Here is a 14,015-nt window from a genome sequence, read left to right as displayed (position 1 = left end):
TGCTTGCAACTGACCGATTTGGTGTTTGGAGCCACACTGGATTGTTTTACCAAAGGCAGCAAGGAAACGGCTGGGCACTTACAAGCTATGGTGCGTTTAAAAACGTTTGGGGACACTCGCGTAGCTCTGCAGCTCAGTGAACAGGCACTACATTGGTGAGTAAATGAATTTTATTTTACATTTCTTCTTGTCATTTTATTTCGTTAGTATGAAATTCATGGTAACGAAATAAAATGACAAAGATACAAAAATGTATCAAATAAATCTGCTCACCTGCAATTTATAATGGCGCATTGTAGTCACCTTCGTGCACGAAAGTTCGTTCAATCTCAGCTGCTCAACATTTTCAGTTATTTGCTGTTGTATCGCCGATTTTCAAAATGTAAATGATCTGTTTATTTTCAAAGAATCGTTTGTTTTGTTATTGTTTGGTTGGTGTCTTATATGAAACTGCGACATTGCGCAATTTATTGGACAGACTTGTTTAAGATCACACAGCATAATTTGGGTGGCATTTTATTTCGTATTTTTAAATCATCTTTTTATTTTTGACTATCTGTAAATTTAGTTCCTGCTTTTAATTGTGAATGCGTACTTGATGGTTTTAAATTCTCCTGAAATTAAGTGCTGGTTGACGAGCCTAAACAGTATTGTGTTCATGTATGTGACGTCACTGAAGGCCTAAGGTTGAAATGCACGGCCCGCCACTGGATCAATGCGATTTCACCGTGGCTGTATGTGTGTTTCTGGTGTGACGTGAGTGTTTTTCTTCGATTTTACTTTCGTTTTGTTAAGTGTGGGGGGCAGGAAACTTGATGTGCTCATGCGGGTTGCTATTGTAGCCGCGAGCTGAGAAAGGGCGCGGGTGTCTCAGTACACCGATGACGGATTGAGATGGCAGCGGAAAAAAAACACTGAAAGGTGTTTTACTTATGGCGTTTAAGAAATGGGAATGCCATTCGGAGTTTTCATACGAATCATCCGAAGAAAGGCGTCTCACTAAGCTCACGTGTGATTTATGCACAAAACACGGAAGAGAGATTCGACGGGAGGCACGATTCAGAGGCAAGTTTTGAAGTTGGTCATTAGATCTAAAGGCTAATCGCTATGAAAAAATATTATGAAACAGTCTTAGTTATTTTATAATTTACTAGTTGTAGACATGGTAACTTTATGAATAAAACATTCTTCACAAGGTGTAGTAATAACTGTCATATGGCCTAATGACGACATATGGTAGATTCTTTGGTCAAATTGATCATAGATTACACAGTGCGTCATTTTTGGGTTGCAAAGAGGATGTCAAGCCATGTCAATACGATATGACAACGTATAGTAATAAGGTCTTTTTTTTTTTAAAGATTCATCACAATTTTAATCATTCAATTCCTATTACATGGTTTTGTATTAATAAAGGGGGTGAGTAGCCATTGATATGTTTATTTACATAAATAGTACACACGTATAATCATGTTAACAGTATCAGGTTTTCTTGTGGCCCATGATATATAGCCAGGACTGAAGTATTGTGTACACATGTGTTTCTGATGGCCATAGTATTTCACAGTAATTGATATATTAATGATTAGCAGTAAATTATTCTTTGCAGTGTGAGATTGGAAAAAATACTCTAATTTTGTGGTATGCTGTATTCATGCCATATGAGTACATTAAAAGTGTTAACATATTTTGATCATTTATTTTATTGAATAATCCTGGAGTACACAGCTGCTGATGTAATTATGTTCATTGTTAGTGCATAGTTTTCAAACATTTACCCTTTAGATACCGTATTGGCCCGAATATAAGACGGCCCTGATTATAAGATGACCCCCTCTTTTTCAAGACTCAAGTTTGAAAAAAGACGTTTTGAACACCAAATTAATTTTTATACAGAAAATAATTACAGTACATCTGAAACAAGTGATTATAACAATATATTTGAGAGAAAAAGCATGTCATTTTGCCTCATTCAAATCTAAAGTGCAATCACATTCGTAAATGAATGGCTTCTGGTTTTTGAAATGTAAATTACATCATAACTTCTCAGCTGCCAGTTAACCTGGCCGATCTTCGACCCATTTTTCTCCAGATTGTCGCTACATTTCTCCATTTTCTGTTATCTCTTCTATTATTTTCTTCTCTTTTCTTTCTTACTGCTATCTTTTATTTTTCTTCTTCGTGCTACCACTATTTTTATTTTTATTCTTCGTGACAGGGGTTCGCTTTGGCCTGGGGAGTCAAGTTCAGCATTCGCTTCAATGGTATCTGACGCCATCTAGCGTCGTGAATGGGTATAATGTCAAGACCCCGAATATAAGACGACCTCCACTTTTTCAATCGTATTTCAATGAAAAAAAAACGCCGTCTTATATTCATGCCAATACGGTATTATACATTTGAATATCAGAATTTTTGATTGTTAATATCAGTCAACATAGAAAAATGGGTTCCCATGGTGAACGTTTACGGAACCCAAAATTAGTTACCGTGGTTTTGCATTAGGTGATCCAACGGAACCGAAAAACGGTTTCTGTGAATTTCTGAAATCCTCTGGCTTGGTGATTTAAATATTCACCTTTTTTCTTTACTTCATTCGACATCTAGCTACATTAAAACAAGAAAAAAAAAAGTTTGGAATCAAAATTGGATTCTCTCCTCCTGTGTAAAGATTTTAGTCCCAAATAAGTGTTGCAACCATCACCATTGTAAATGTTGGTCAAGAGCTTAATGAGATTTGTTCAGCATTGACAGGCCTTTTATTTGGCTTACCGTATTACCTGCCACGGTCAATCTGCCACAATTACTTTTCCCATGCATATGAGAGCAGTGACAGACGGAACGTTTTACAAGGTGAGAAAATACAAAGTAGTTTATACATCTTATAAATCTCTTGATGGGTTGCACTTTTTACTATTCATTTAGTCCTCCCGGTATCACACACACCCATCTGTCTTTGGCTGTGTAAGGAGTTGTTTGTCATGAGCACCTGAGCTCCTTCTGTCGCTCTGCTTTATTTTGCTCTCACCTGCCAATTGTATATCTGAAAAATATGAAATCCACAAAATATCCTACAGTCATACTCCCAAAAAATAGAATGGATGTATTCTCAGTGTAATGAGTATGACGAGAACATGTCAGTGTTAAGGCAATGCATGCTGTGCAGTAAGAATCAGTGGTGAGGTGTAACAAAGCACTAATACTTAAGTACCTAAGTAGATTTTTCAGGTATCTGTACTATACTTGAGTATTGTATGTACTTTGTACATTTCTGACGACTTTATACTTTACAGATAAATGTACTTTATACTTCTTTCCTTTTCAAAATAGACACTTTTTGTCCACCTCCGTGTGTGATCGTACAAATGAAGAGAAGTGAACAATGGTTGAGATCTTCATAATTTCATTGACTGATATGGATCTTGAGGACTTATATGGTGGAAAAATAAAAAACATGGACAGAAAGAATCCATGGCCTGATTGAAGATATTTTTTGACAGTTAGCTACAAGAATCATTTGTGGTGAATGCATTTTCACGTACCAGCCAAAAAACTAGGCATGTCGAGTAATCACAAATTCTCACTTTACCGGAAAAAAAACACATACAGTACATTTAAGGTGAACATTTTGTTTTTCATTTTTTGTCATTATCATCATTTTTGTTCCAATATTTTGTTTTGCTAATGTTGGAACTGTTGTCAGTCCAGTCTTGATTGGCTTCTCTGAATTTAGCACACAGTAAAGATGTGTCCAGTGATGTTTATCTTTTTAGTTCAAATGCTGTGCAGCTTAACACAACGAGGACTATTTTGTGTGCAGATTTTTTTTTCTCCCGTTGTTATCAAAAACATATTATACATATAGTGTTTGCCATAGTTTGCCTGAAAAAGTAACTTAATTATTGTAGTGATTTGAAAATAACTTAATGGATTACTTTGTTTTAACAGGTACTTTATTACTTCAATTCAGCATCTGTAGAAACCACTGCCTCTCGGTGAAAAATGACAACCAATTCAACAGTATTTATAGCCTTCACCCTTTTTTCTATTGTACCGGGTCTACTCCGAAAGAGCCTGCTTCTGTCCTGTGTAGTCACTTTTCTATTCCACATTGTAAAGGGTGGGCGATGACAATGGAACCGTTCCTCTGAACCTCTTCTAACCTGGCTCTAGAACGCAGGTCGAGGAGGGCTGTAATGTCGCTGTCATCTGATTGGCTGATAGATGTAGGCTTTTCCAACTCTGTTGCACACTCCCACAATCACCTACCGCCATTAAAATACAGAATATTTTCAGTCAAGCTTATTGTGTTTAACAGAAATACTTGCCCATATTTACAAAATGATATGTACCTTTCAATGAAATAGGAAGCTTGTGGTACATGTACAAGAGAACCACTTATCCTCACGAGAGTCACGGGCATGCTGGAGCCTATCCCATTTGTTTTTGGGCAGTAGGCTGGGGTACACCTTGAACGTCTTGAGTATTTTTTTAATTAATAAAAGTAAATCAAATTTGAAGTTGTTTAGCTGTCAGCTAGTATTTCATTGCTTTTCACTGATATCAGTTTTGCGGTGCGGTGATTTTAGTCCAGGCATCGAGGTATTTTGCGGAGGTATGATATCGGAGTCAAAATTTGGATATCGTGACATCACTAGTCTAAACCATTACTAATTTGTATTTGGAATATGTTAAATTAAATTACAATAAATAAAAATGTCAACATGAAGCATTGACGTTGTTCATGCAAATAGCTGGTCATGAATTATTCCAGTCAGATCTGAGTGTTGGTGGCACTCACAATTTTCTTTACGTGCATGACCATATCTGCAGTACAACAAAATCGTTAAAAAAACATTTAACACATCCAAGAATAAAAATATAATAATAATGACAAACATATAGCCTACCACCAGCAGGATCAATGTTATCACGGCTTGAGAGTTTCTCCATCACTGTTACAGGGAGCTTCGAGGCAGGAGTGACAGAATGGCTGGCTGAGCCAAGCAGCGTTGAGCGGGGGGGATTTTTGACAACCGCTGACTCTTTTATCATTGTGATGGCAAATACTAACTTTCCATCTCCATTGTTCTGGGTTGAGCCGTACATATTGCCCATTAGAAGGTTCTCCCCTAACAAGGGGAGGGTGAGACAGCACATGAATGTGAACAGGTTGCCAATCCATAGCCGATCCCCGCGTTAATCTAAATTAATTTCTCAGAGTTTAACTTGAAAATGACCTGGGAAAAGTCTTAGTCAGTCCTTTACAATAAGCCTAATCAAAAAGAAAGGTTATGGAATAGTTTGATGTCTCCCCTAGTGAAATACTAGTACTTTATGTTCTGTACTTTCGTAAAAAAAAAAAACAAAAAAAAACTCAATGTGTCAGTGTTCATCAATCGGTGCTTTTACCAACATGCCACTTATCAATACAGGATGTGTTACAAAGCATCTTGAAAATAACGAGAGAATTCCTATCACAGCTGTAAGAATACTGACAAGCATCTTAATAGTAAAGGAAAATGTTTGTACTGTGTGTTGTCCTTGAAGTGTTTTTTTTTTTTGTTTGTTTTTTTTTTTTTTGTGGTTGGTTTATTTATGTTGGTGAATCTAATGTGTTCCCACTTTCCTTTAGGTAGAAGATGCCATGATAATGTTTGACAAAACAACTAGCCGACATAGAGGTATGTTTAGCAACTCTGCTGCTATGCCAATGCTCACCATACTGTGTGTTGTTTATACTCGCCACAATTGTTGAGCTTTGTCAGTGTATTGTGTCCATTACAAGACAGTCCTCACATGATGTTCCAAAAAGACATACTCACATTCTTGAACAATTTACACTTCAAAAACCTCTCGAGGTACGCTAATAAGTACCTTCCTTCAAACATGCCTACGTCTATGAAGGTCGGGTTCATTGTTGTTCATGACAGATGGCTTTCACTCTGCCACACAATCCATACTAAATCCGTCCCCTTACCAGAGATTCCATACTGCTGTCTGATACACCCACAAACAGACATAACTGCATGTGCAAACTGCAGCCGGAGAATCAAGCCCAACAACTAAACACAGCACATAGACTACATATTTATTTCATATCAATTTAATTAGCCTCATTCCCCTTGGGCTATTTTACCCCTTTGATACGTCAATAGCGATCTACACTGGCATTCATTTGTTTGGATGATGAAGGACAGAGGCATGGAGAGGGAGAAAAGGGTCAAATAAGGGAAGGAGTGCGAAAGAGAAGGCAAAAAAAAAAAAAAGAAAAGATGCACTAAGTTGAAAAAGAGCTAGATTGAAGGAAGGAGGCCTGTGTGGTCTGATAAGGGCTCAGATAGCTGATTCTGCCGAGACACTTAGGTGGCAGGATTGTTATCTCCACCACCTCTTCCCTGTCCAAACACCTTATCTTGGCTTTGGCAAAGCAGCCCTCTGCCCCCAAACAGAGGACTTAACAAAGACACAGGGGGACTAAGGACAAGACAGACTTGTGAGTCGTTTTTCTAAAGTGATGGATGGTGAATCACAAGTGACACATTCAAACATTTTTTAAAAATCCTTACTTTCAAAATCTCATTTAATTTCTCAGATATTGGTAATGTTGCTTATGAAACACTGACAAGTAACCAATAAACGCAGAGACGTGATTAACCCGAGGAGTATTTTTGTAGTTAAATGAGGACTTGCATCGTTAAAAAAACGTTGATAGAGAAGCATCTCCATAGCTTAAACCAGGGGTCGGGAACCGATGGCTCGCGAGCCAAATGTGGCTCTTTTGATGATTGCATCTGGCTCACAGATGAAAAAAAAAATATTCTCGTTTGTTTGAGTAAAAGTATCTCTATCCCAGTCATCTTACTCACTTCAACTCTAATGAGGATAAGCGGAACAGAAAATGAATGGACGGATGTAGTGAGTGAAGTAGCTTCCATTTTTTTTTTCCATTGCCTCATTTTCATTTTCGCTCCAGAGCGGCAATTCAGCATCGTTTGAGATGACGTTTATTTTTTGTACAGGTTTGAAAGAACAGCTTCTCATTTTTTTTTTTTTACAATGCAGTATGACGCGTAAGCAGGACGTGTGTGAGGAAGATGAACGTTGCGGCACATTTCATATCTCCGGAGAAGTGTTGAGGATGCGGCGGAGTGTGATCGCTTTTCGGGGCTTGTGTTGTTGCTGTGCGCCTTGAAGCAAGCACACGGGAGGTGGCAAGTGGGCGTGAGGATGCGAGCACATTTTTCACTTGAGTGTTGTGTAAGTTCTTACTGCTTGTCGGGCTACTGGGCAATTGACTCATAGCGACACTTCACACAGAGGAAATCCAATCACTTCAATGTGACCGTGTCTCATTAACAAGGACACTCCACTTCCTCTTGTCCCCCCCCCAGCCCGCCTTCATGCCCCTCCTCACACACTTCATCAGTGGTCGTTGAATCATTTTTTTTTTTTTGTTTGTTTTTTTTTTTTTTGTGGTTGGTTTATTTATGTTGGTGAATCTAATGTGTTCCCACTTTCCTTTAGGTAGAAGATGCCATGATAATGTTTGACAAAACAACTAGCCGACATAGAGGTATGTTTAGCAACTCTGCTGCTATGCCAATGCTCACCATACTGTGTGTTGTTTATACTCGCCACAATTGTTGAGCTTTGTCAGTGTATTGTGTCCATTACAAGACAGTCCTCACATGATGTTCCAAAAAGACATACTCACATTCTTGAACAATTTACACTTCAAAAACCTCTCGAGGTACGCTAATAAGTACCTTCCTTCAAACATGCCTACGTCTATGAAGGTCGGGTTCATTGTTGTTCATGACAGATGGCTTTCACTCTGCCACACAATCCATACTAAATCCGTCCCCTTACCAGAGATTCCATACTGCTGTCTGATACACCCACAAACAGACATAACTGCATGTGCAAACTGCAGCCGGAGAATCAAGCCCAACAACTAAACACAGCACATAGACTACATATTTATTTCATATCAATTTAATTAGCCTCATTCCCCTTGGGCTATTTTACCCCTTTGATACGTCAATAGCGATCTACACTGGCATTCATTTGTTTGGATGATGAAGGACAGAGGCATGGACAAAAGCAAACGTCCTTGGACCAGTTCTTTACAAATCGCCAGGCAAAAACTACTTCTGAGAGACTACATGAATGAAAGAAAGAGGGAAAAAAAAAAAAAAGAAAAGATGCACTAAGTTGAAAAAGAGCTAGATTGAAGGAAGGAGGCCTGTGTGGTCTGATAAGGGCTCAGATAGCTGATTCTGCCGAGACACTTAGGTGGCAGGATTGTTATCTCCACCACCTCTTCCCTGTCCAAACACCTTATCTTGGCTTTGGCAAAGCAGCCCTCTGCCCCCAAACAGAGGACTTAACAAAGACACAGGGGGACTAAGGACAAGACAGACTTGTGAGTCGTTTTTCTAAAGTGATGGATGGTGAATCACAAGTGACACATTCAAACATTTTTTAAAAATCCTTACTTTCAAAATCTCATTTAATTTCTCAGATATTGGTAATGTTGCTTATGAAACACTGACAAGTAACCAATAAACGCAGAGACGTGATTAACCCGAGGAGTATTTTTGTAGTTAAATGAGGACTTGCATCGTTAAAAAAACGTTGATAGAGAAGCATCTCCATAGCTTAAACCAGGGGTCGGGAACCGATGGCTCGCGAGCCAAATGTGGCTCTTTTGATGATTGCATCTGGCTCACAGATGAAAAAAAAAATATTCTCGTTTGTTTAATCCATCCATCGATCCTCTACATATGGAATAGAGTTATCCATTAAATATAGATCATTAATTATTTCATATGAAACAACTTGTAGTTGTCTCGATTTGACAAGTGTTGAGGTAAATGTCAAGTGTTTCATGAAGATTAATCTCATTCCAGAACAGGACAGGGTTTCCACGGGTCATTGAAAAATAGAAGAAAAAAAAGCCTTCATTGGCATTAACAGGCATCATTTATGAGGTTCAGAGGCATATTGCACCGTGTGCAAAAAAAAAAAAAAACACCTTCAAACTTTGCACGTCAGGGTCCAGGAGGTGCCGAACAGAAGTGGACTCTAAAAATGCAGACTCAGGCCAAATGTACACAACCAATATTTATTTACAGCAAAAGTCATGTGATGCCGATGAAAGACAAATAAAGATGCTGGTAAACGGACTAGGATAAAATGAGAGAAACAAAAGGCACTTTCAAAAGGCAAGGAAAATACAAACGAAAATGCCAAGAATAATTTACCAAAATGACTACGAATCGCTTTTCGGGGCTTGTGTTGTTGCTGTGCGCCTTGAAGCAAGCACACGGGAGGTGGCAAGTGGGCGTGAGGATGCGAGCACATTTTTCACTTGAGTGTTGTGTAAGTTCTTACTGCTTGTCGGGCTACTGGGCAATTGACTCATAGCGACACTTCACACAGAGGAAATCCAATCACTTCAATGTGACCGTGTCTCATTAACAAGGACACTCCACTTCCTCTTGTCCCCCCCCCAGCCCGCCTTCATGCCCCTCCTCACACACTTCATCAGTGGTCGTTGAATCATTTTTTTTTTTTTGTTTGTTTTTTTTTTTTTTGTGGTTGGTTTATTTATGTTGGTGAATCTAATGTGTTCCCACTTTCCTTTAGGTAGAAGATGCCATGATAATGTTTGACAAAACAACTAGCCGACATAGAGGTATGTTTAGCAACTCTGCTGCTATGCCAATGCTCACCATACTGTGTGTTGTTTATACTCGCCACAATTGTTGAGCTTTGTCAGTGTATTGTGTCCATTACAAGACAGTCCTCACATGATGTTCCAAAAAGACATACTCACATTCTTGAACAATTTACACTTCAAAAACCTCTCGAGGTACGCTAATAAGTACCTTCCTTCAAACATGCCTACGTCTATGAAGGTCGGGTTCATTGTTGTTCATGACAGATGGCTTTCACTCTGCCACACAATCCATACTAAATCCGTCCCCTTACCAGAGATTCCATACTGCTGTCTGATACACCCACAAACAGACATAACTGCATGTGCAAACTGCAGCCGGAGAATCAAGCCCAACAACTAAACACAGCACATAGACTACATATTTATTTCATATCAATTTAATTAGCCTCATTCCCCTTGGGCTATTTTACCCCTTTGATACGTCAATAGCGATCTACACTGGCATTCATTTGTTTGGATGATGAAGGACAGAGGCATGGAGAGGGAGAAAAGGGTCAAATAAGGGAAGGAGTGCGAAAGAGAAGGCAAAAAAAAAAAAAAGAAAAGATGCACTAAGTTGAAAAAGAGCTAGATTGAAGGAAGGAGGCCTGTGTGGTCTGATAAGGGCTCAGATATTTATTCTTTATTCTTTGTTTTTTATATTATGCACACCTCTCATTTAAAGTGCAACAATTTAATTGTAACATGCATTTGTTACATATTTTGATGCATTTTTAGGCTTTAGAAAACATTTATGTCTGAATTTTGGGGGGTGAGGGGACGTTTTTCTAAAGTGATGGATGGTGAATCACAAGTGACACATTCAAACATTTTTTAAAAATCCTTACTTTCAAAATCTCATTTAATTTCTCAGATATTGGTAATGTTGCTTATGAAACACTGACAAGTAACCAATAAACGCAGAGACGTGATTAACCCGAGGAGTATTTTTGTAGTTAAATGAGGACTTGCATCGTTAAAAAAACGTTGATAGAGAAGCATCTCCATAGCTTAAACCAGGGGTCGGGAACCGATGGCTCGCGAGCCAAATGTGGCTCTTTTGATGATTGCATCTGGCTCACAGATGAAAAAAAAAATATTCTCGTTTGTTTAATCCATCCATCGATCCTCTACATATGGAATAGAGTTATCCATTAAATATAGATCATTAATTATTTCATATGAAACAACTTGTAGTTGTCTCGATTTGACAAGTGTTGAGGTAAATGTCAAGTGTTTCATGAAGATTAATCTCATTCCAGAACAGGACAGGGTTTCCACGGGTCATTGAAAAATAGAAGAAAAAAAAGCCTTCATTGGCATTAACAGGCATCATTTATGAGGTTCAGAGGCATATTGCACCGTGTGCAAAAAAAAAAAAAAACACCTTCAAACTTTGCACGTCAGGGTCCAGGAGGTGCCGAACAGAAGTGGACTCTAAAAATGCAGACTCAGGCCAAATGTACACAACCAATATTTATTTACAGCAAAAGTCATGTGATGCCGATGAAAGACAAATAAAGATGCTGGTAAACGGACTAGGATAAAATGAGAGAAACAAAAGGCACTTTCAAAAGGCAAGGAAAATACAAACGAAAATGCCAAGAATAATTTACCAAAATGACTACGACTAGAAAAACGGAGAGCAAAAAAACAAGGAATGGGACAAAAACAGCGTAAAATTAGGAACGTCTAGAAAATTGCACATGAACAACGGCTTGAGCAAGGCAAACTATCAGACAGTCGGTTGTTGGCAGGAAAGTCCTTAATAAATAGTGGCTTGACTGCAATGCAGTACAGCTGCGCAGCTGAAGGGAAACGCCCACCACTCAGCTGGAACTCAGAACAAAACAGACAGAACATAACACCACAACGAGCATTGAGCCTTGTATTCGCGCCAGGAGGCAGTTGAAAGTGCTTTACCAGCTGCTGCTACCACTACACCTCCAGTGACCACCAGCACGACCAACGAGCGGTATTTCGCATAAAGGCAACATGGAATGCGGAAACGCTGTGGTGTTTTCACACTGGAGTACATCAGTGCCACACCACACTTAAGAATCCAACGATGGTGTCTCGGAGTTGTTCCAGACGAGGTTTCCTGACAGTCACCAAGCCTTTCTCCTTTGTTAAATGTTCCTCTACGTAGTGAATATTGATTTGATGAAAATGATGAATTGAATCCAAATCACAATACAGTGGTACCTCTACTTACGAACGTCTCGTCATACGAAATGTTCAAGTTACGAAACGCCTCAACAGGAAAATATTGCCACTTGTTACAAAAGAAATTTCAAGATACGAAGGGTAAAAATACAGTATCGGCTTCTACTCGCAGCTTCGAGTTTCCTGAATGCAACATACTTAGAGCTGCTCTGCCATTGGCTACTACGGAGCATCTTCCTGGCATCCCAATGGCTAAGAGGCACTACATGTGTCTATGTGTGTAGATAGATAAATAGATAGATATGTGTCTATGCAGTGTCCTTGTCATTCACCCCTTGGGCCATGAAGCGTTCCGATAGTTTTACATAAATGTGAATCACCCAGAAAAAGTGTTGACCAGTCGGGCGATCGCTTGCTATGCTTATGTTTGCCTTGGACATTTTTGAAGGATTGTTAAAAGCCGACAAAAGCAAACGTCCTTGGACCAGTTCTTTACAAATCGCCAGGCAAAAACTACTTCTGAGAGACTACATGAATGAAAGAAAGAGGGCAAAAAAACAATGAGGACGCATTTAAAAGTTAAATGACCATTTTTATTCTTTATTCTTTGTTTTTTATATTATGCACACCTCTCATTTAAAGTGCAACAATTTAATTGTAACATGCATTTGTTACATATTTTGATGCATTTTTAGGCTTTAGAAAACATTTATGTCTGAATTTTGGGGGGTGAGGGGAGGCTTGGAACGGATTGGGGCATTTACATGGAAAATGTGTCTCTACTTACAAAATTTTCTAGTTACGAAATTTCTTCCAGAACCTATTAATTACATAAGTAGAGGTACCACTGTATCTCTATGATAGAGGTATCACTGTATGTAGGTTTTCTGATCATTTCTGCCAGAAAACAAAATGCGATCTTGCCCTGAAATCGCTTAGCCTTCTGATACGAAGACTGTCACACATGCCAACTTGGCCTCTTTTTGGCCGTAATGAGGACAAGCGGCATAGAAAACCACATGCGCCAATTCTTGATAGTGTCTTACAGTTATTTAACATTCTCTCATTTAGTATCGCTGCCATAATTTCATTTCATTGTCTTTATTCATCAGGGAATTATGAATCATCCACACCATTACCATGCTGCCTGCACACAAGTCAGGCGAGTGTTCCACAACATCATCAGCGACTTCCGCTCGATACCTTGCATCTTAACCCTTTCATGCACCCTGTCACCTCATAACATGATAAGCTTTCCACTGTAGTAACCGCTTAAGTCAATCTTTTTGCCTGACAAATGTCAGAATGCTTTCAATGAAAAAAAAAAAAAAACACCTTCAAACTTTGCACGTCAGGGTCCAGGAGGTGCCGAACAGAAGTGGACTCTAAAAATGCAGACTCAGGCCAAATGTACACAACCAATATTTATTTACAGCAAAAGTCATGTGATGCCGATGAAAGACAAATAAAGATGCTGGTAAACGGACTAGGATAAAATGAGAGAAACAAAAGGCACTTTCAAAAGGCAAGGAAAATACAAACGAAAATGCCAAGAATAATTTACCAAAATGACTACGACTAGAAAAACGGAGAGCAAAAAAACAAGGAATGGGACAAAAACAGCGTAAAATTAGGAACGTCTAGAAAATTGCACATGAACAACGGCTTGAGCAAGGCAAACTATCAGACAGTCGGTTGTTGGCAGGAAAGTCCTTAATAAATAGTGGCTTGACTGCAATGCAGTACAGCTGCGCAGCTGAAGGGAAACGCCCACCACTCAGCTGGAACTCAGAACAAAACAGACAGAACATAACACCACAACGAGCATTGAGCCTTGTATTCGCGCCAGGAGGCAGTTGAAAGTGCTTTACCAGCTGCTGCTACCACTACACCTCCAGTGACCACCAGCACGACCAACGAGCGGTATTTCGCATAAAGGCAACATGGAATGCGGAAACGCTGTGGTGTTTTCACACTGGAGTACATCAGTGCCACACCACACTTAAGAATCCAACGATGGTGTCTCGGAGTTGTTCCAGACGAGGTTTCCTGACAGTCACCAAGCCTTTCTCCTTTGTTAAATGTTCCTCTACGTAGTGAATATTGATTTGATGAAAATGAT

At 39.1% G+C, this 14,015-nt stretch overlaps 1 protein-coding gene across 1 annotated transcript in view; it reads left to right on the top strand.

Moving 5' to 3' along the window:
• LOC109518663 (RNA-binding protein Musashi homolog 2-like) overlaps positions 1 to 5,771 on the top strand; it is an 89,296-nt gene extending 83,525 nt beyond the window's left edge. The window contains exon 7 of the mRNA XM_019874668.1: positions 5,636 to 5,771. Within this exon, the coding sequence (XP_019730227.1) occupies positions 5,636 to 5,758 (123 nt within the window). The 3' untranslated portion in view covers positions 5,759 to 5,771. The remainder of the gene's footprint in view (positions 1 to 5,635) is intronic.
• The last annotated feature ends 8,244 nt before the right edge of the window (positions 5,772 to 14,015 follow it).

The sequence above is a fragment of the Hippocampus comes genome, unplaced genomic scaffold, assembly GCF_001891065.2.
Source record: "Hippocampus comes isolate QL1 unplaced genomic scaffold, H_comes_QL1_v1.1 scaffold200, whole genome shotgun sequence".
NCBI classification, from domain to species: domain Eukaryota; kingdom Metazoa; phylum Chordata; class Actinopteri; order Syngnathiformes; family Syngnathidae; genus Hippocampus; species Hippocampus comes.
Note: the sequence above shows the minus strand (reverse complement) of the source record. Positions and strands in the feature narration are given on the sequence as shown.